We start from the raw sequence: 22,124 nt of genomic DNA on the forward strand, positions 1-22,124 counted from the left end.
TTTGGTGAAAATGCATACATGCCAACACTCCTGAGGAATAAATAGAAAATTTCTTTAGTTTGCAACAATGATCTAAATTTCATGGGAATATAGTGGGACACTTTTTCTTTTTTTGGTAGGGGTACTTTGTGCATGCTTTTATTTACAAAGAGATAGTATACCATTTGGAAATTAGAGACCCTTAGACTTATTTTTTATATTGGAGGAAGTTCAAGAAAAAAGTAATTTCAAATCCATTTTCCATGTAAACATAGATATGAGAACATGGTACTAAAACTAACATTGAGTGCTTACTAGGTAGGTACCAGGTGCTATTTTAAGTGCTTCACAAGGATTATTTCATTTAATCTTTTTAAAAAATTATATGTATGATTTTTTTTTGTTTTTAAAATAAAGTGATTCAATAACTTTATATATTACTCATTCCTCATCATGATAAGTGTAGTCTTAATCCCCCATCACCTATTTCACCTATCCCTCCCACCCACCTCTCCTCTGGTAACCATCAATCAGTTTGTTCTCTATATTTAAGAATCTGTTTTTCTATTTGCCTCTTTTTTCTTTGTTTTGTTTCTCAGTTCCACAAATGAGTGAAGTCATATGGTATTTGTCTTTCTCTGGATTACTTATTTCACTTGCTAAGTAAAACAGACCTTCTAGATCCATCCATGTTTTTTATATATATCTGTCTCACATCTTCTTTATCCACTCATCTATTGATGGGCACTTGGACTGCTTCCATAATTTGGCTATTATAAAAAATGCTGCAATAAACATAGGGGTGCATATATCTTTTCAAATTAGTGTTTTTGTATTCTTTGGGTAAATGCCCAGGAGTGGAATTATTGGATCATATGGTAGCTCTATTTTTAATTTTTTGAGGAGCCTTCATACTGTTTTCCACAGTGGCTGCACCAGTTTGCATTCCCACTAATAGCGCACAAAGGTTTCTTTTTTCTCCACATCCTTGCCAACATTTGTTGTTTCTTGTGTTCTTGATTTTAGCCATTCTGACAGGTGTGAGATTATATCTCATTGTAGTTTTGATTTGCATTTCCCTGATAATTAGTGATGTTGAGCATCTTTTCATGGGTCCATTTAGGGGAAAAACATTTTTTTTTAAAAAATCCAGATCAGTCACAGATTATGTGACAACCTAAATGATGGGTAGCTGTATTACTCAGAAATTAAAAAAGAAAGAAAAGATATTCTGTTATTATTCCCAACTGCCATCCTAGGTAAAACATGTTGATGATGCTTGAAACATAAACCTTCCTTTAAAAATCTGAATCAAACTCCAAAATTTTAGGGTAAATCATTGGAGATACAGCTGTTAGCCTGTTATGAAAGGGATGCAGAGAGTAATAGTACGATAAAAATGCTAAACTCAAAAAACCTTCTTGTGTGACTACCCAATAATGGGAACAATTACCCTAAGCATAGACAGCATTTAGCAGGACTATTAAATTAGGTCCCTGTAATTTATCATTTTGACCCAAAAGTGAGGCTATATATTTTATCTTATTGTTTTCTTTTATTAGGATCATATTTTTAACCACCAGATGGCTGGTTTAAAATACTGATTTCAATTCTAATTTTGAAATTGGATACCTGGAGTATCAAATATGTATAAACTAAGAAGTTTGAGAATGCATATTAGAAATAACTATTTACATACTCTATGTCATCTGTTAAGGAGTCTAAGACTCAGAGATTTATATGAATACACATATTTAAACACAAAGATACACATAGCTACATGAGCTTTTGCAGGAATGCAGATTTTACCCTACCTTGACAGTCATGGTGACCTTTTAGCCACTATTCTCTCAGTCACTTATGTCTAGTTAATGCTAATTTTTGAGCCAAGAAGAAAACTTCATTGAAGCATAGAAAAAAAGTTCTCCTGAAGGTCTGTTTCCAGGTTATATTATTCACAGGGAGGAGCTAGTTGTCAACAAACTGTCTCTTGACTGTACTTTAAGGTTAAAGGTAAGAAATGAACATTGTGAATGTGATCTAATTGCAGTGTACTATGTACCACGTTAGTATACTTAGTGATACTTACAAAGGGTATTTCCAACCCAAAAGGGAGTGGATGTTAAGGGGAAAGATGGTCTTTTGACAAACAGTAGTTTTTAATTTTAATGTAGTCAAATTCATCTCTTTTCTTCTTTACTTTGTATTATTTCTGAAGATTATTCCAGAGCATTTTCTGAACTATGTTACATTAACTTTTCCCCCTTTTCTTCAAGATAATACAATATGTTAGGCTCATATTTGTTATCAATTTAACTAATATGTCTTGTCAATTTGCCATGGACCACTAAAAACAATCTGTTTATTATTTCTGCCAATCCATTTGATCTTAGTGCCTGCTAATCTGTTTTTCTTTAGTTTCCATATAATTTTTTTTACAAAGTCTTCTTTAGAGCCCCATTAAAATAGAAAGATAGCAGGTCTCTAATTTACTTTATCCTTTAAGCTTGTTATCCTATGAAAGAAATTAAATACAGCACAGTGAATTGCATGCACATTTATAAGTTATGTAATAAGCTTATCTTTATTCAAGCAATTAATCTTGCTCTTGTGGAAAAACCTAAGGGGAAATAACCCAAGTTGTCTTATATTTCCAAGAAACAACATGAACAAAACACTGGAATTTTGCTGCTTATCCATATCTAAACATCATAGAACTTTTCTTCTAAATACAATTATTAGTTAACCTGATTGATAAATGTTTACTCTGATCTAGAAAACAGCATAAAATGATATAAGTCTATATTAAGAGTGCTATTTATCCAGTAATTTATTTATTTATTTATTTATTTATTTTTATTCTTATGTTAATCCCCATACATTACATCATTAGTTTTAGATGAAGTGTTCCATGATTCATTGTTTGTGCATAACACCCAGTGCTCCATGCAGAATGTGCCCTCCTCAATACCCACCACCAGGCTAACCCATCCTCCCACCCCCCTCCCCTCTAGAACCCTGTTTGTTTTTCAGAGTCCATCGTCTCTCATGGTTTGTCTACCCCTCCGATTTCCCCTGCTTCATTCTTCCCCTCCCACTACCTTCTTCTTTTTTTTTTTCTTAACATATATTGCATTATTTGTTTCAGAGGTACAGATCTGAGATTCAACAGTCTTGCACAATTCACAGCGCTTACCAGAGCACATACCCTCCCCAGTGTCTATCACCCAGTCACCCCATCCCTCCCACCCCACCCCCCACTCCAGCAACCCTCAGTTTGTTTCCTGCAATTAAGAATTCCTCATATCAGTGAGATCATATGATACATGTCTTTCTCTGTTTGACTTATTTCACTCAACATAATACCCTCCAGTTCCATCCACGTCATTGCAAATGGCAAGATCTCATTCCTTTTGATGGCTGCATAATATTCCATTGTATATATATACCACCTCTTCTTTATCCATTCATCTGTCGATGGACATCTTGGCTCTTTCCACAGTTTGGCTATTGTGGACATTGCTGCTATAAACATCGGGGTGCACGTACCCCTTCGGATCCCTACTTTTGTATCTTTGGGGTAAATACCCAGTAGTGCAATTGCTGGATCATATGGTAGCTCTATTTTCAACTTTTAAGAGTGCTATTTATGTATCTATAGGAAAAGTATCCCATGAGAGTTTCTTTCCAAATGCCTTTAATTAATTTGGAGAATGAGGAAAGACAGTTAAATGTATATATGTGTGGTCTTTCCCCTTTTCATTGGTAACCAAATCTCTAAATTGTTAGAAGCAGCAGTGTATCTGGATAAAATACATGTATGTTATCCACTGGGAGTTTAGTTTTATCAGAGATTATTCTGCATTGGTTTTGGTCCTTTTAAAGAATACTTTAAGAAATGTAAATACTTAAAGTATTTCCTAACTTATCAAAATCCTCTATTGATATCCTCCCAATAAAATGAGAAAAGTAAGCTTCCTTTTACTTCTCTCAAACATCTTCCAATCTTAAAAATATATCTTATGATTTTTGCAAATATTTTCAAGGTTTCTAACATATGTACCTTTTCTATAGTCCTGCAGTTGGTTGGCCTGTGGTTCTACATATTTAAATGGATTCAATATTTCCCTTCCTTCTTCCCTTCCTTAATATTTTACCATGAGCTTCTCCATTCTTTAGTTCTTTGTTTTGATTCAATTTTATTTGGCTCTATTTTAACAAAATACGGTATTTTATTGTTTTGTTTTGTTTTATTCCAGGAAGAGGTTGTGGGGGCTGTATTTCCTGAGAATGTTTTTTGTATCTTTATACTTGGCTTCACTTAAAACTCTTGGATTACACCTTTTCTCAGAACTTTTAAGTTTTTTTTCTTTCTTTGTTGACTTTTGTTTTGGAAAAACTGAAGCTGTCTATTACCACCTGTTGGAAGTGATTTAGGTTCCAAAAGTCTACTTTGTATATCCTTAAGTTCATTAAGATTGCCATGGTCTTTTTGATGTGTAAGCTTGACTAGGCTACAGTTCCCACTTGTTCAATCAAACACTAATGTAGATTTTGCTACAAAGGTATTTTATAGATATGTTTAAAGTACATAATTGGTTGACTTTAAGTAAGGGAGATTATCCTAGGTAATCTCTGCAGGCCTGATACAATCAATTAGCAGGCTTTTAAAACACAGCTGAGACCTCCCTGAAGAAGAAATTCTACCTGTGGATAGTGTCTTCAGCCATGCCCAAGAATTCCAGCCTGCCCTTCTCGATGGTCTGCTCTATGGATTTGGGACTTGTCTACCCAGTCACAAGTGTATAAACAACACATCTCTTAATGTATATCTCCTACTAGTTCTGCCTCTCTAGTTTAACACTGACTGATAAAGATTATATTAAAATGTAGAACTGGGCAGTTGGTGGAGGCTAGAAGAATATTGAGGACTCCAATAATGAAAGTCTGGATTGCCTTGAACAGACAGACAATAGAATTATGGAGGTTAGTGATTCTGTTAATAAGGACTCAGAAGGAAGTGAGAAGCATGGTAGAGAAAATCTAAATCACCTGAGAGAATATCTAAATCACAGACTATTGGTGGAAATATAGAAGTTAAAAATACTGCTACTGAGGGTTCAAAAAGAAGTGAGGAACACATTATTAGAAATTAGGGGAAAGGAGATCCTTGTTATATAGTGGCAGAAAGCTCAGTGGAATTATGTCCTATAGTTATATAGAAAGTAGTTTGTACATTATGACTGGAACATTCAGTTGAGGAGATTTCCACGCAAAGAATTGAAAGTGTAGCCTGGTTACTTTTTGCAGCTTATTGTAAAATGCAAGAGGTTAATTTGAAAGAAAAGCTGTTAAATAGAAAGAAACCAAAAATAGATTATTTGGGAAATTCTCAACTTACTCAAATTGTGAAAGATGCTAAATTAAGATGTTCACTATAGGAAAACATGCTCTAAAGGAAATGCTAAGAGTGTGGCTGGATGACCTTTTGCTAATACCTCAGAAAGATAAAAAAAAATACAATTTAATTACAAAAAGGTTCTTTAAAGAGAAAAAAAATGTGTGATTCATAGAAACTCTCAGTTATCTATGAAGAAGTCACAAATTGGGGTGAAATTTTCTGGGAAGGATGTGTGGAGAAGCCTCTTGTCTAATGGAGTGAATCTCTGTAACATACATGGGAGAAACACAAGGTTCTTGAGAATTTTATACCAGCAGAACCTGGTCAGTTTGGACCAAAAAGGACAGAGACAGTATGAAATGGAAGAAGGCTACTGGACACCCAGAAATATATAGGCAAGAAACAGTGATAAAACTACTCAGCTACAAATCCATGCTACCCTTCATGAAAAAGGGAAAGATGATTCAGAGGGCAGAGGTGAAAACCACAGAGGATTATTTCCAGCCCTTGAAATCTAATGGAGTTTATCCAGCTGGATTTCAAAAACACTTATTTTTATCTTCCCATTATCTTTCTTTTGAATGGAAATGTCTTAGCTGTTATCTTATGCTTGTTTCACCATCGTAATTTGGGAGCAGACAATGTGTTCTTAAATTTCAGAGGTCTATACATAGAGAGGAATTATTCCCCAAGATGGCTTATACCCAGAGTATAACCCATACCAAATTTAGATGATTTTGATGATGAAATTTGGGACTTTGGAGCTGATGAGATTTTTGTACTTTGACTTGATGCTATCAGTGGTTGTGACATAAGGGGCATTGGGATGGGGTGAATGAACTTGGCATGTAAGACAGACATTAATCTTTCTTCTTTTGGCTCTAACTCTGTATCATTCTGAGGTGTGGAATGGAACTGAATATCTCAGTTACTTTTTCTGCTTCTCCTATATTCCATATACACAGATAGGTCTTGTTACTCCTTCAAAATGTCATGGAGGAACGTGATTCTTCCTTTCAGTCCAAGATCTGAAGAAGTTTATATCAGCTCTAGATATTCTCTCTCATTTAGGTCTGAATTTCATTGTTTCTGTCAAATATTCTTGAAATTTATTAGAGGTTGTGGGAATTTTAATGTTTCACTAAAGATGTTAATGTATTTCTATTTGGTATATTAAAAAATGTCTTGGGGTGCCTGGGTGGCTCAGTTGGTTAAATATCCAACTCTCGATTTTGGCTCAGGTTATGATCTCAGGGTGGTGAAATGGAGCTTGGAATCAGGCTCCCTGCTCAGCAGGGAGTCTTTTGGAGATTCTCTCCCTCTCCCTTTGCCCCTCCCCCTGCTCATGCGTGTGGGCGTGTTCTCTCTCTCTCAAATAAATAAATCTTAAAAAAAAAAAGAAAAACAAGAAGATTGGGTAATTCATATTTAATTTAATTAATTATTAATTAATTTTTAATGTAATAATTTAAGGTAACTACACTTATTTGGAGTTTCTATGCTTCCAACCTAGGAGCTAAATATTTTTGTTAAAATATTCTCAAGAAAGTGAAAAGAAATAACTTTTGAATTATGTATGGTGAGCTCAATAAAAACTGCCATTGTGCTCTTAAGTTTTAAGAGTTTTTTGTGCTATTGTGTTCTCTCAAAGTAAGAGCATTCAGATTAAGGTGAGAGGAGCATTTGTCTTTAGTCAGAATAAAGTCATGTTAATGGATTTAATCTGGCCATCCAGAGACTCAGACTTTCAGAGAAAGGTGTATTTTTAAAATGGAATACTTAAAATTAACCAGAATACCCCAATCATATATGAGACAATGTTTGCATTATTTCTAGTACATAGACAGTCACACACAAGGACACACACATAGGCTTTTTTTCCCAGCTGTTTTAATTGTCATTTTTAAAAATTACTGAATCATATTCTTTTTATATTATGCATTCTGGCAAGTTTTTCTTATGACTATTAATTATTATATGTAGCCATATTTTGCTAAGATTATAATAGTTTTCAGCTGATCTTGTCGAATTTTATTATTATGTAATTGTTCCCCTGAAAATAATGATAATGTGATACTTTTCATAATTATGCATCTCTCATTTAGGATGTGACTTTATGATATCTGTTTTTTTTTTTTTTAAAGATTTTATTTATTTATTTGACAGAGAGAGAGATAGCGAGAGCAGAAACACAAGCAGGGGGAGTGGGAGAGGGAGAAGCAGGCTTCCTGCGGAGCAGGGAGCCCAATGTGGGACTCGATCCCAGGACCCTGGGATCATGACCTGAGCCAAAGGCAGATGCTTAACAACCGAGCCACCCAGGCACCCTATATCTGTTTCTTGACTTTTGCATTGGCTAGAACTTTTAAGACATTAGATAATAATGATAATGATGGACATTGCTGTTTTTCATTAATTTTAATGTTATTATGTACTGCTAATGCTTGTTTTAGTTAAGTATTCTTCTCTTCCAAGTTTACTAGATGTCTTTATGAAGAGGTTTTTTTTTTTTTTTTAGTTTTATTAAATACCTTTTCAACATCTATTGAAATAATTTACATTTTACTTGATCTATCTCATTCCCAACTTAAATCTTTACTCCTCCTTCGGGAACATGGGTGGCTCAGTCAGTTAAGCATCTGACTTCAGCACAGGTCAGAATCTCAGGGTCTGGGATTGAGCCCCCACAGGGCTCCATACTCAGCGGGGAATCTGCTTGTCTTTCTGCCCCTCCCCCTGCTCATACTCTCTCTCCCTCTCTCTCTCTCTCTCTCAAATAAATAAATAAATAAATAAATAGAAACTTAAAAAAAAAACCAAAACTTTGTTCCTCCTTAGGTATTAGTATTTAAATATACTGTTGGGTTTTTTATGTTATTTTATTTCAGGTTTTTAGATGTGAAGTTATCTTACTCTTTGATGTTGAATAACGATGCTTTTTTTAAAAATACAAATTTATCTTGAGCTTTTCCTTAGCAATTTATTTTAGGTTTTAACATACCTTTTTTTTTTTTTACATAGGCTTTAGAAGAAAGAAAATGTCCCTCATTAGAAATCCTTATAATTCTATTGGAATTATTAACCAAAGTTATTTTGTTTTATGTAGCTATATAATTCATGTATGGTATTATGATCTGTGTTTTTATCTAAATTTCATGAAGACAGAAAAAGGAAGAGTCTTTTAGCTTTCTTTATCAAATACTTGAAAATGTATTGAATTTGCTTTTAAGTCTAAAAAGTAAAAATAAAATGGAAATAAAATTAAAATGTTAGCATATTTCTTTATGAACTCTGTTTTTTCCACTGCAGAAGTGAACCTTTTGAAATAACTGTACTTTGAATATTAAGTAATCCAATGGCTGCAATTCCATAATTTCCTATTTTATAATAGCATTTTTATTGGATTTATAAAGATATATTAAGGACACAGTAACCTTTGAATTATGTAGTAAAGAACATTCTGGTAAAATTCACAATATGTGCCTGTTTTCATAAACAGAGGGGATTTAAAAGTAGTAATATTTGTTATATTTTAACAATTTTTAAATTAATATTTGCCTAGACTTTAACAAATTTTTAATTGATGCATGTCCTTATTTTGTATTCTTTACTTCTCAGTCAAGTGTTAGTGAACATTTTTGCTTTTCTTTAAGGTGAGTAATAACAGTATTTAACTATGATATGAAAGATCAACAGCCCTTGCATTTATTTTTACTGCTATATCATCCAGTGGCATATTGTGTGACTGCCTTCAACCATTTTGCCCTTCGGTTTTGAATCTTAATGTTCTGCTCTTCATTAATGATCATTAAAATCTTGTATTTCTTAAAAGAAGTTAAATTTAAGAAAGTTTCATTAATTTAAGAATGGGGATGCTTTAGATTCATTTCCCTTGTTCAAGACATAAATAATTTTTACACTGATAAATTGGTATCCTTCTCTTAAATTTACTAATAAATAGAAAAAGCTTAGATAAAAATGGCATGATGAAAAGTATGACATTCACTTATTTCAAGTCAAAGAAAATGAAAACAAAGTAAGTGCTGTGGCAGTGACAAGATATTAAATTTACAACATTTAGAGATTGGTCACCTACAGTAGGTTGTAGGCAGTTCCACCATCGGTGTTTAAACTCATATTTGATGATCCCATACAGAAACCTCCCATGACTGGTCAGTCGCACATGAGAGATAAATTAGCATTTCAATGAGAGCATAATATTCTCAAAGGAAGAGAACCTCCACTATCACCATTGCTTTTAGCTTGTGAACTTTGTGTTTGTAGGAAGGCTTTAAAGTGTACTTTTACCTTGGTGATAAATTGAGATACATAGTAGTGCAGTTACTGGGCAAAGGTAAAGGGTAGGCTATTTCTATCCATACTTAAAATATTTGTTAATAATTGACTTCAATAACAAGGTCTGCCATTCTGGTTTAATAACCGAGGGTCACTAGTGAAGCTTTGTTAGCCCCCTAACTCTCCCTGATACACTTAGGACTTGAACTTAACGATTTATACACATGCCCTATTTGAGTCTGTGCTGGGATTTGTGTTGAGGACAAGCCCATTAGGAAGAAAATCTTAGAAGCTCAAGTTTCTCATCATTCAATGTAAATACTGTTTTTTCATCTGAGATTGTGTTACTCTTGCATTTTTAGTGTTAAAATAGCCTTTAATAATAATTACAGAAAGGGACAATTATGATAATAGATGATCTTTCTTTTTATTCTTCTTTTAAAAAATTTTAATTTAAATTCAATTTAATTAACATAATGTATTATTAGTTTCAGAGGTAGAATTTAGTGATACATCAGTTGCATATAACACTCAAGGCTCATTACTTCAACTGCCTTCCTTAATGCCCATTACCCAGTTACCCCCTCCCCCCCACCACCTCCCCTCCAGCAACCCTCAGTTTGTTTCCTATAGTTAAGAATCTCTTATGGGGTGCCTCGGTGGCTCAGTTGGTTAAGCGTCTGCCTTCAGCTCACGTCCTAATTCCAAGGTCCTGGGACCAGGTCCCACATCAGGCTCCCGCTCAACAGGGAGTCTGCTTCTCCCTCTCCCTCTGCTGCTGCTCTCTCTCTCTGTCAAATAAATAAATAAAAGGAGCTTAAATAAATTTAAAAAGGGGTCTCTTATGGTTTGCCTCTCTCTGTTTTCATCTTATTTTATATTTCCTTCCCTTCCCCTATGTTCTGTTTCTTAAATTCCACATATGAGTTAAATTATATGGTATTTGTCTTTCTCTGACTGACTTATTTCACTTAGGATAATACCCTCTAGTTCCATCCACATCATTGCAAATGGCAAGATTTCATTCTTTTTGTAGACTGAGTAATATTACATTGTATATATGTACCACATCTTCTTTATCCATTCATCTGTCCATGGACATCTGGGTTCTTTCCATAGTTTGGCTATTGTAGACATTGCTGTTATAAACATTGGATTGCATGTACCCCTTCAAATCACTGTGTTTGTATCATTCTTACTTTTTATGTAAAGCTGACAACTTTAAGTCTCTTTCCCAATTAAAAATTTTTTTTTCTCTCTGGGGTCTTTAATCTTTTTAAAAAAATTTTTTAATTTAAATTTTAGGTAGTTAACATACAGTGACAATATTGGTTTCAGGAGTAGAATTCAGTGATTCATCACTTACATACAACACCCAGTGCTCATCATGACAAGTGCCCTCTTTAATACCCATTACCTACCCACCTCTATCCATCAACCCTATCCTAAGAGTCTTTTATGGCTTGTTTCCCTCTCTCCCTTTTTTCTTTTCCCCCTTCCCATATGTTCATCTGTTTTCTTTCTTAAATTCCACCTATAAGTGAGAGTGTATGGTATTTGTCTTTCTCTGACTGACTTATTTCACTAGCATGATACACTCTAGCTCCATCCATGTCATTGCAAATGGCAAGATTTCATTTTTTGAAGGCTGAGTAATATTCCATTGTGTGTGTGTGTGTGTGTGTGTGTGTCTGCGTGCACACGCATGTGTACCACATCTTCTTTATCTGTTCATCAGTTGATGGACATTTGGGCTATCCTCTGGTTTCTCTTCAGATCACATATACCTTTTGCATTCTACCAATTTAAAATTTTTAATATTTTGTTTTTTAAAGTATCTTCTCAGCTTGTTATTTTTAATAGAAATATTTTAATATTTATTTGATCTAGGAGTGATCTGCCACCAAGTGTCCTATTAACTACTTATGCTCTATTGTGGTTTCTTTGGGGTTGTGGGAGAATAAAAATTATGCATATGGGATTAGAGTTGGCACATACTGAAAGTAATAATTATTCCTTATGCTTTTTTGTATTTCCAAAGTTTCCTATCATGAATACATGATGCTTTTAAAACCATGAAATAATGTTAAAATAACCATGAAACCAGAATATTTGCCAAACACAAATAAACTCAGTTAGTAAGATCCCATTTATAATTTTTTTTTTTTTTTTAAATCACTGTGTACAAGTCTGGGAACCAGTGCCTTAAATATTCAGATTCAGGCTCTTCAAGAGGGAAGCAATGAGCTCTCAATAACTCAGTGCCCTGTTTGGGAGAGAAAGGGAGGGGGCATTTTGGGGTTCTCTGAAAATTCACATCTAGTATAAATTTTGAACATAAGGAAGCTCACTTATCTTAGAGGCAGGGGAATACTGGAGGAGGCTAAGGAGGTCACACTGGGATTTTATGCTAGCTTACATCCTTAGCACACTAAGAGGGTTTTAATCAGTTGGTGAATACTGGTGTTGACCTGAGAGATCATCAATATCCCCTATAAAATAAGTTCTTGTGAGAAGACCAACGCAGAAAACTGCCTGAAAAGAGCTATGAGCTGCTGCCTCTGTGAGAGAAGCCACAGTGCTGACGAGCAGACTGTGCTGGGACAGCTGAAGAGTTAGAAAGATGGGAAGGCAGCTTTAAGAGGAGAGGCCACCAGGTGGCTAGCAATTCATGAGGCCACTAACAGTCCCATGATACCAGGAACACTGTGTTAAATTAGTCTGGCATCCTCGTTCAAAGGACAGGCTTTGAAGTGAGACAATTAAGAGTAGATCTTGGCTTCATTATTTATTAACTGTGAGGCCATGAAAATGCCCTGCAACCTCCCTCTGCCTCAGTAACTGAAGATGTGATATGAGTATTATAATATGAAACTCAGAGGGTTGTCAGCAGGTTAAATATATGTGCTTTTAGGATTAAATTAGTTAATGTATATAACTGGCTTATTAGCACACCGGCATCCACATGCTAAGCTCCCCCCAAATACTATCAGTTATTGTTTTATTTATTTAATTTAAAAGCCTTTTATTGACCCTTTGTAAGTATGAGACACTCCCAGGTGATAGGAGATACAGTGAGTGCGTTAGCTAACAGCCATGGACCTTGCCTGCCTGGAGCTAAAAGTCTTGTGAGGGACACAGATTTTAATCAAATAGTAATATAAATATAATTACAAACTTCAGTAACCATAATAGAGAAAACATGCAGAGAACAATAACTCTGGGATCTTATATTGATCTAGTCTGGTGATAGTCACAGGAGACTCTCGGGAGAGACATGAAGAAGGTATAGAAGTTACTGAGGTAATGGAGGGAAGGAGAAGGGAACATGCCAGGCAGGCAGAACATCTTGAGCAAACATTCTGAAACAGGGGGAAGCAAGGTGTATTTATGAAACTGAAAGAAAGCCAAGGTTGTTAGAGATGGAGGTGGCGGCAGGGCCAGAATGTTAAGAATCTGTTAGAACATAGTAAAGAGCTGACATTATTTTAAGAGCATCATTAGATGAATGGATAAAGAAGATGTGGTATGTATGTATATGTATACACACACACACACACACACAATGGAATATTATGCAGCCATCAGAAAAACCCGAAATCTTGCCATTTGCAACGACGTGGATGGAACTAGAGGGTAGTGAAATAAGTCAATCAGAGAAAGACATGTATCATATGATCTCACTGATTTGAGGAATTCTTTAATCTCAGGAGACAAACTGAGGGTTGCTGGAGTAGTGGGGGTGGGAGGGATGGGGTGACTGGGTGATGGACACTGGGGAGGGTATGTGCTATGGTTAGCGCTGTGAATTGTGTAAGACTGATGAATCACAGACCTGTACCTCTGAAACAAATAACACAGTATATGTTAAAAGAAAAAAAAAAAAGAAGAAGATAGTAGGAAGGGAAAAATGAAGGGGGGAAATCGGAGGGGGAGATGAGCCATGAGAGACTATGGACTCTGAGAAACAAACTGAAGGTTCTAGAGGGGAGGGGGGTGGGGGGAATGGGTTAGCCTGGTGATAGGTATTAAAGAGGGCATGTACTGCATGGAGCACTGGGTGTTATTCGCAAACAATGAATAATGGAACACTACATCAAAAACTAATGATGTAATATATGGTGATTAACATAACATAATAAAAGAAAAGAAAAGAAAAGAAATTTAAAAAAATCACCAATTAAAACAAACAAAAAGAGCATCAGGAAACCATTGAACAGGAAAATTTATAAAAAATATATTTTAAAAATATTACTGTGGCTGCTGTTTAGAGATAAGATTGGAAGGGCCAGGAAGACTATTTAGGAGACTAAGTTGTTTGTGTCGACATAGGTGATAATTTTTTCTAGATTCTACCATTAGCTAGATGTTAGTTCCACAATAGCCAAACTGTGGAAGGAGCCCAGATATCCATCGACAGATGACTGGATAAAGAAGATGTGGTGTATATATACAATGGAGTATTACTCAGCCATCAGAAATGACGAATACCTACTGTTTACACTGATGTGGATGGAACTGGAGGTTATTATGCTAAGTGAAATAAATCAATCGGGGAAAGACAATTATCATATGGTTTCACTCATATGTGGAATATAAGAAACAGTGCAGAGGACTGTAAGGAAAGGGAGGGAAAACTGAATGGGAAGAAATTAGAGAGGGAGACAAACCATGAATGACTCTTAACTATGGGAAACAAACTGACGGTTGCTGGAGGGGAGGTGTGTGGGGGGATGTGGTAACTGGGTGATGGGCATTAAGGAGGACACATGATGTGATGAGCACTGGGTGTTATACACAACTGATGAATTGTTGAACACTACATCTGAAACTAATGATGTACTATGTGTTGGCTAATTGAATTAAAAAAAAAAAAGAATATACTAAAACTGTAAAGCTAGATGGCAGAATGACAGTTGCCTTTGAAGGGGAGGGAGGTTAACCAGAAATGGGTATCAGGGATCTTTCTGGGGTGGTAACATGCTCTGTATCTTGATAGGGGTTTGGATGATATAGCTGTAAACATTTGCTAAACTCATTAAACTGTACACATTAAAAAAAAAGAAAACACTTCTATCTACATGAAAGAAAAAAAAAAGATAGATGCTATTTACTGAGACAAGAAACCCTGGCACAGGACAGGTTTTGGCATATAGACTTTGAGATGCCTATTCGTTAGCTAAGTGGAGTTCTCAATTAAGTGACTGGGTTTCTTGATTTTGTCACATTTTGTTAACTCTAAGATATATACTTTCATATTTTAGTGTTTCTGAAATTAAGCTATGTCTTATAATCAATGGTATGCCATAGTTAAATTTCTAGTCCTTTATATTTCTTAGCGGTGTGTAAATTGATGGGGCCCTCAACATCTGTAATGTGTTAGATCCAACAAAATATTGTTAATGATAATAATAATAACAAAGAAGACCACCATAACACCAATTAGTAGCCCACAAATGACCAATTAACCAAAACTTCTGATCAGCATCCAGTAGGAACCACTGACCTTTAGAGCATCCAAAACAGTGTAGGAGTGACCAGAAAAGGCAATGGCTTCCTTTCTTCCACCCACCCACAAGCAAGCAAGATGGAGGAAGAGACAGGAAACTGCTGTCATTATCTTAATAGGATAGAGGCTATACCAGCATCTGTTAAATGGAGGTCATCATAATGATAGTAATAACTAATGCTTAAATAATGCTGGCTATAGGCTAGGTGTTCCTCTAAAGACTAGATATTCTTCTAAAGACTTTACTTACATTAACCCATGTAGTCCTCATAACAACACTATAGTGTAGACAGATTTACTATGATACTGAGCTGGAAAGAGGTTAGCTAACTTGCTTCAGGTCACACAGCTCATAAATGGCAGATCCAGATTCACACCCAAGCAGTTCAGCTGCAGAGCCTCTGCTGTCAACAACTGCTATCTCTACCGAAGATAATTAACTACTTGGTGACCTGGGAGCAATAGAGTTATGGAAATTTTGTGTGGGCTTTTGCCACAGAAACAGACCTAGGACATATACATGGAAGATCTTCAGATTTTTACTACATATACAGCTTGGGGAGGAAGGGGTAAGGAAGGGCTGTTATTCTGAGTTTTGAGAACAGTATCACTACATCTGAATCCAATGTGTTAATACTGGCTTAGCAGTGCAGTAAAGGAAGATGCTCCATAAATAACAAAAATTATCAATATCAGCAACAAAAGTTAAATTCCTACTTTTAATCTTGGGATGTCATATGTAATAAAATAAAAAGAGAACACGTTTTATAAGCTATATGCTTTCTAAAATTAGAAGTGTTTATCTCTAATCAACTTTGATATTATGAAGGAAGGTACAATCATTCAAAAATCATAATGCCTTGTTTATATAAGCTCCAAGCCTCCATTTGTGTTACCTGATGGCAAATGGTGACACTAGCAGAACTCTGAGCTAGAAACCTTAAATGTGGGTCTGCTGTTAGAGTTCGCACTGTCTTATTATCCTAGCAAGTGCAACATTCCACTGACTTCATGTGTTTCTGCTTAGTCTTCAATCAGAATATGCTGGTAAGAAAAAGTGGCGGTTATACATTTTACCGCTGTTGAGATTTTAGTTTAAGGCATTTACTTTGCCTGAAATTGGAAACATTTGTTTTTAGGATAATACAGTACTTTATTGAAACTAATAAGCATAATCCTATCAAATAATGTTACTAAACATCCTTTTTTAAATTAAAGGAGTTAGAAAGATATAAATGTTGGGGAGGGGAGAAACCTTAAGTGCAATTCTATCTTTTCACACTAAATAGCTGCGGTTATTGCTAGTTTTTCCTACTTTAATTTTCTTTATGGTTTCAAAGAGAGACTCTGATCTATTTTGTTTCCTTATCTTGTCTATCATGGAAAACTTCAGCATTGTATTTTATTTAGCTGTGTGATTTCTCATGATGCAGTGCTTCATCCCTAGCCTCCCTTACCACTCGGAAGGTAACCCCCTGCCTGAGGAGCTCCCCTCTCAACTTCTTGAAGAAGTATGATTGAGTGAAAAACTAAGGCAGGTTCACGCTTCAGCACTGCTTTATAATAGTTCCAGCTTCCTCTCTGCTCTTGACAGATGATGTTGGCAGATGTTGACATAGATATCGCCTATATAATTCTAAATCTAAATGTAATCTTTTTTTAAAAAAAAATCTATACATAATCTGTTCACATATGTGAGCATATGTGAGGAAGAGTTTTTGTTTATTTTGTTTGTTTGTTAGTTACAAGGGAACAATTTTGAACTTTCCCTTTTAAAAGGAGGCAGAAAAGTCCCTAATATATGTGTATAATTGAAAGATGCAATAACATATTTTTTTCTGACTCTCTCATCATTTCTATTATTGAAATAATACTAGATGAAAATTGATAACACATTAATCTAGTACATATAGACATGGTACCATATAAATGCTTTATATATCTTATATCACTTAAATTTTAGGATTATCCTAACAACAATTTTATGAGAACAATATTATCACCTGAAGGTAAACTGATTTGTGTAATATTTCACAGCCTGTTAATGATGATTTGAACATTAGGGCTCAGGTCTGTCTATATCAAGTGGGGTCCAATTAGGAAATAGAAACTACACAGTAATTTGAGCAGGAAGAATTTAATGTAAAGAATTATTAATTATGATCTGCTACTAAGGGGTAAAAATAACTCTAAAGAATTGGGAAGAGCACATGTAGGGAGTGGCTGGTACTCCTAGGTTTGAGGCAGGGCACCTAAGGAAAGAACAAAAAAATTTTTTTAAAGATTTCTATTTATTCATTTGTCAGAGAGGGGAAAAGCACAAGGAGGGGGGGTGGCAGGCAGAGCAGGCAGAGGCAGAAGCAGACTCCGTGCTGAGCAAGAAGCCCGATGTGGGACTCGATCCCAGGACCCTGGGATCATGACCTGAGCTGAGGGCAGGCACTTAACCAACTGAGCCACCCAGGCATCCCAGAAAGAACAAATTTTAAAGGAGACCTTCTACCTTCACCCTACCCCCACCACCGTGGAGCCACATCTTGGAGAGGGCAGAGCTGTGGCCCAGCAAATGGCAGAAAAGTTCACTGAGGTAGCAGGCTAGGGGAACTCATAGGAAAGCCACTTTCTGGGGTTCTTGGGGAACTGTCCATAGGGAGGTGTCACACTGTGGAAGGTGCTGCACTATGAACTTGGTAAGAAGCTCCCAGTGTGTGTGCATGTAGTGGGGGGTGGTTCCAGGGGACACCCCCAGAAAGTGCCCTACACTTCTGGCTACTGTGCACTATAAGAGCCAACAGAAAGAAGTACCCAGAACCAGGAAGAGCCCCTTAACCATCTAGTTCCCTTCTTGGCTCTCTGTGGAAGATGCTTAAAATTGTGCCTTATGGCAAAGAAGTGTTCTAGTCTCACAAGCAGGACAGTGACAGGTGGATTAGGAATGAGGTAATAGATTGATACCTGGCACACAGCCCACCAACAAATCTACTTTCTTAATCAGTTAAGCATTATGTCATATACTGGGGCGCCTGGGTGGCTCAGTTGGTTAAGCATTATGTCATATACTTACTATACCACAAAATATGCTATTTAACAAAAAAAGGAATATAAGAAGAAAGAAAGGAAACTAGGAAGGAAAGAAAAAATGCAACAGGGTTATAAATGAAGATTTACATCAGTATTTCTTTTTTCTTTGAAATGTTTCTAGGTAGAGTCACTTTGAATTCATTCCTCAGGAGACTGTCTTATTGAATCTTAGGCACTGGCTTATCAACTGAAAACTGAAGTTGCAAAGTGGAGGCCCGGGGTCCATAACCAAAGATTTTTCACTCTACAGTTCAAATTAATTTTGAATTCTTGTTTCCTCATCTACTAGTTAATGCAGGTTATGTTTGGTTGATAATCATTTGTTTGCAAATCAGAGCTTCCTTAGATAATCCAAAGCCTAATTGCATCATTTATAGACTGCAAGATTTAGGCAAGTTATTTAATTTCTCTGGGCCTCAAATTCTTCATGTAAAATGGAAATAATAATAGGATATGCCTTATAGATGTTTTATGAAAACTAACTGTATTAATGTTTAAAAGCATTTGGAACAATTCCTTGCATATAGTAAGTGGTATATAAGTATTTGTATATGTATCATTATATTTTCCTATAGACCATAGCTTAGAAATATTAATTCAGTCATTCCACTTTGGGGAACTCTATGTTTAGTCCACACTTTTGTCAGATTAATTTGATTTCATTGTTTACTGGCAATTAAAAATATATATGGTTATGTTATGTATAATATGAATGCTGTTCATTGGTTACCTTACTTTTTACTATACCTATTAACAATACTGCTTTAAACTTACAGTGTTTGAAGACGATATTTGTAAATCCCTTACTCCTTAATTTTTGCTGGGAATTATCTGAACAGTAAGATTGTTGGTGAAGTACCTTTGGCTAAAGAAAACCCACGTTGTCAACATAGCCATTAGCATTCAAATTATTAAATAGTTTTTAATGTTGCATCACTTACAAGAAACACATTAGACAAAAATGTCTAAAATTTAAAAATTTTTTAATATTCTCTCTCTCTTTTTTTTTTTTTTACAGAAGACCATGAGAAATATTCTGAACTCATCAAGAAGTTCAATGCGATTGAAATGCTATTTACACTCTATCCTCCTCAAGGTGCCCATGTGCGTAATAATATACGGCTTAGGTCAACTTGGCTGAGACCAGTAGTAAATGGTGAAGAAGGTTATAGATATATAGGTAAGATGCTGAATCTTATTATTTCTTTTTATAATATAGAAGAAATGACTCTTTTTAGAACTCTTATTTGTCACTTAGATGATGTAGGGTAATACATAGACCCTATAGAGTACTCATTTCAGTTCTTAAGTATTATGCCTGCAATTTAAAAAGTGGCTATTTTAGCACGGAGGACCATAGTGGAAGGGAGGGAAAATTGAATGGGAAGAAATCAGAGAGGGACACAAACCATGAGAGACATTGGACTGCAGGAACCAAATTGAGGGTTACAGAACGGGGATGGGTGGGGGGAATGGGGTAACTGGGTGAGGGGTATTAAGGAGGACACGTGTGGCGATGAGCTCTGGGTGTTATATGCAACCAATGAATCGATGAACACTACATCAAAAACTAATGATGTACTATATGCTGGCTAATTGAACATAAAAATAAAAAAAAATAATAAATAAAAAATGCCTGTTTTACACTTTGGTGCCTCCTCGAGAATAGTGGAAACACACTGTGTTTTTTCATTCACCGGATTAGATAGACACTTGTGTTACTTTTAAAAACGTGATGCTATAAGGAGAGTTACTATGAACATTCCTGCACAGGACTGTGTCTAGACAAATGCTTGCATTTCTCTTAACTAAACTGTTTTCCAAAGTCGTTCTATCATTTCATATTCCCCGTCAGCAGAGATCTGAGAGCCGCATTCGTGCTACAGCTACATCAGTACTTGGCGTAATCAGTTTTTCTAATTTTAACCTTTCTAATAGATATGTATTGGCATTCCATTGTGGTTTTCATTCACATTTTTCTAGTAGTTAATGATATTCAGCGTGTTTTCATGTATTTGTCATTGTATGTCATCACTGGTGAAGTGTCTTTTCAAATCTTTTGACCATTTTTTAATATATACTTTTTGTCAGTGTTGAAAGTCCTTTAGATATTCTGAATATAAATCCTTTAACATATATTCTCTGAAAATATTTTCTCCTAGTCTCTGTCTTGTGTTTTCTATCTTTTAATAATACCTTTTGAAGAGAAGTTTTTAATTTTGATGAAGTCCAATTTACCCCTGTATTCTTTATGCTTTTACTGTGATAGCCAAGATATATCAGTCAGACTTCTAGTCACAAAGTTTTCTTCTAGAAATTTTATACTTTTGGGTTTTATATTTTAGTGTATAATCTATCCTGAGTTATTCTCTTTTTGTACTTGGCTCAAGGTATAGGTTGAAGTTGTTTTGTTTTGTTTTGTTTTTAATTTAACATGTTGATATCCAAATGTGCTAGTGCTATTTGTTGAAAAGACTATCCTTCTATGAATTAACTTTGTATTTTGGCAAAAACAAATAGACTAAAAAGATATATAGATGCAAATAAGCACATGAAAAAATGACCAATATCAGTAGTCATTAGGGAAATACAAATTAAAGCCACAATGGGAATACTCACCTATTGGAAAGACTAAAATAAAATTTGAAAATATAACAATGCCAAGTCTGGCAAGGATATAGAGCAACTAAAGCACTCATTCACTGCTGGTGGAAATGCAAAATGATTCAATCAATTCCTAAATATTTTGGTTGTTTCTTATAAAGTTAAGTTACTCTAACCATAAACCCAGCCATCTTACTCCTGGGTAATTGCCCAAGGGAAATGAAAGTGTCTGTTTACCAAAAACTTAAATATAAGTTTATATAGTTGCTTTAGTCCTAATTGCCAAAAGCTGGAAACAACATAAATGTTCTTCAACTGGTGAGTAGATAAACAAAATTTATTACCTCTACACAATGAATTATTTTCAGCTATAAAAGGGAATGAACTACTGATATACACAACAACATAAATTTCAGATGCATCATGTTAAGTGAAAGAAGCCAAATTCATAGGCTATATATAGATTCTATTTAAATGATACTTTGGAAAAAGCAAACTATAAGGACAGAGATCAGTCCAGTGTTTTGCAGGGCTTACAGCTGGTAGGGGGGTTAGATTACGAAGAGGCAGCATGAGGGAGCTCATAGGGTGATGGAATTATTCTGTCTCTTGATCATAATAGTGGTTATATGGCTCTAAAAATTAGTCACAATGAACTATATACCAAAAGAGTGAATTTTACTATAAATAAAATTTTAGAAATAAACACAAAATAAAAAAAGAATTTATATGAATGACAAACAAGTCCAAAAAAGATGTGCATCATTATTACTCATTAGGGGAATGTAAATTAAAACACAATGGAATATAACTACTTACTATAATGGCTAAAATTAAAAATTGAACATACCAAGTGTTGGCAGGGATGGGTAGCAACTTTACCACTAATATTCTGCCATTGCAAATGTAAAATGGTAAAAACGCTTTGCAAAATAGTTTGATGTTTTCTTAAAAAGTTAAACATTTATCTATTTTATGACCCCACCATACCACTCCTAGATATTTACCCAAGACAAAAGAATGTATATTTACATATAAAGACTTGTACATGAATGTTCATAGATCTCTTTTTTTATAAAAGACTCAAACTAGAAACAAGTCAAATGCCTATCTACAGGAGAAAGGATAAACAAATTGTGATATATCCATCAGAATACTTCTAACTCAGCAATATAAAAGAACTATTGACAGTATTGATACAGGTAACATGGCTGAATTTCAAAAGAATCATGCTGAGTGGAAGAAACCAGACAA

The 22,124-nt window shown here is 35.1% G+C and overlaps 1 protein-coding gene across 1 annotated transcript in view; it reads left to right on the forward strand.

Moving 5' to 3' along the window:
- The window catches only part of LOC118022253 (IQ domain-containing protein M-like), a 294,421-nt gene that overhangs the window by 106,612 nt on the left and 165,685 nt on the right, over positions 1-22,124 (forward strand). The window contains exon 4 of the mRNA XM_035022934.1: positions 19,285-19,446. Coding sequence (XP_034878825.1) covers positions 19,285-19,446 — 162 coding nt within the window. The remainder of the gene's footprint in view (positions 1-19,284; positions 19,447-22,124) is intronic.

The sequence above is a fragment of the Mirounga leonina genome, unplaced genomic scaffold (genome assembly GCF_011800145.1).
Source record: "Mirounga leonina isolate KUSES-001 unplaced genomic scaffold, KU_Mleo_1.0 Mir_176, whole genome shotgun sequence".
NCBI lineage: Eukaryota > Metazoa > Chordata > Mammalia > Carnivora > Phocidae > Mirounga > Mirounga leonina.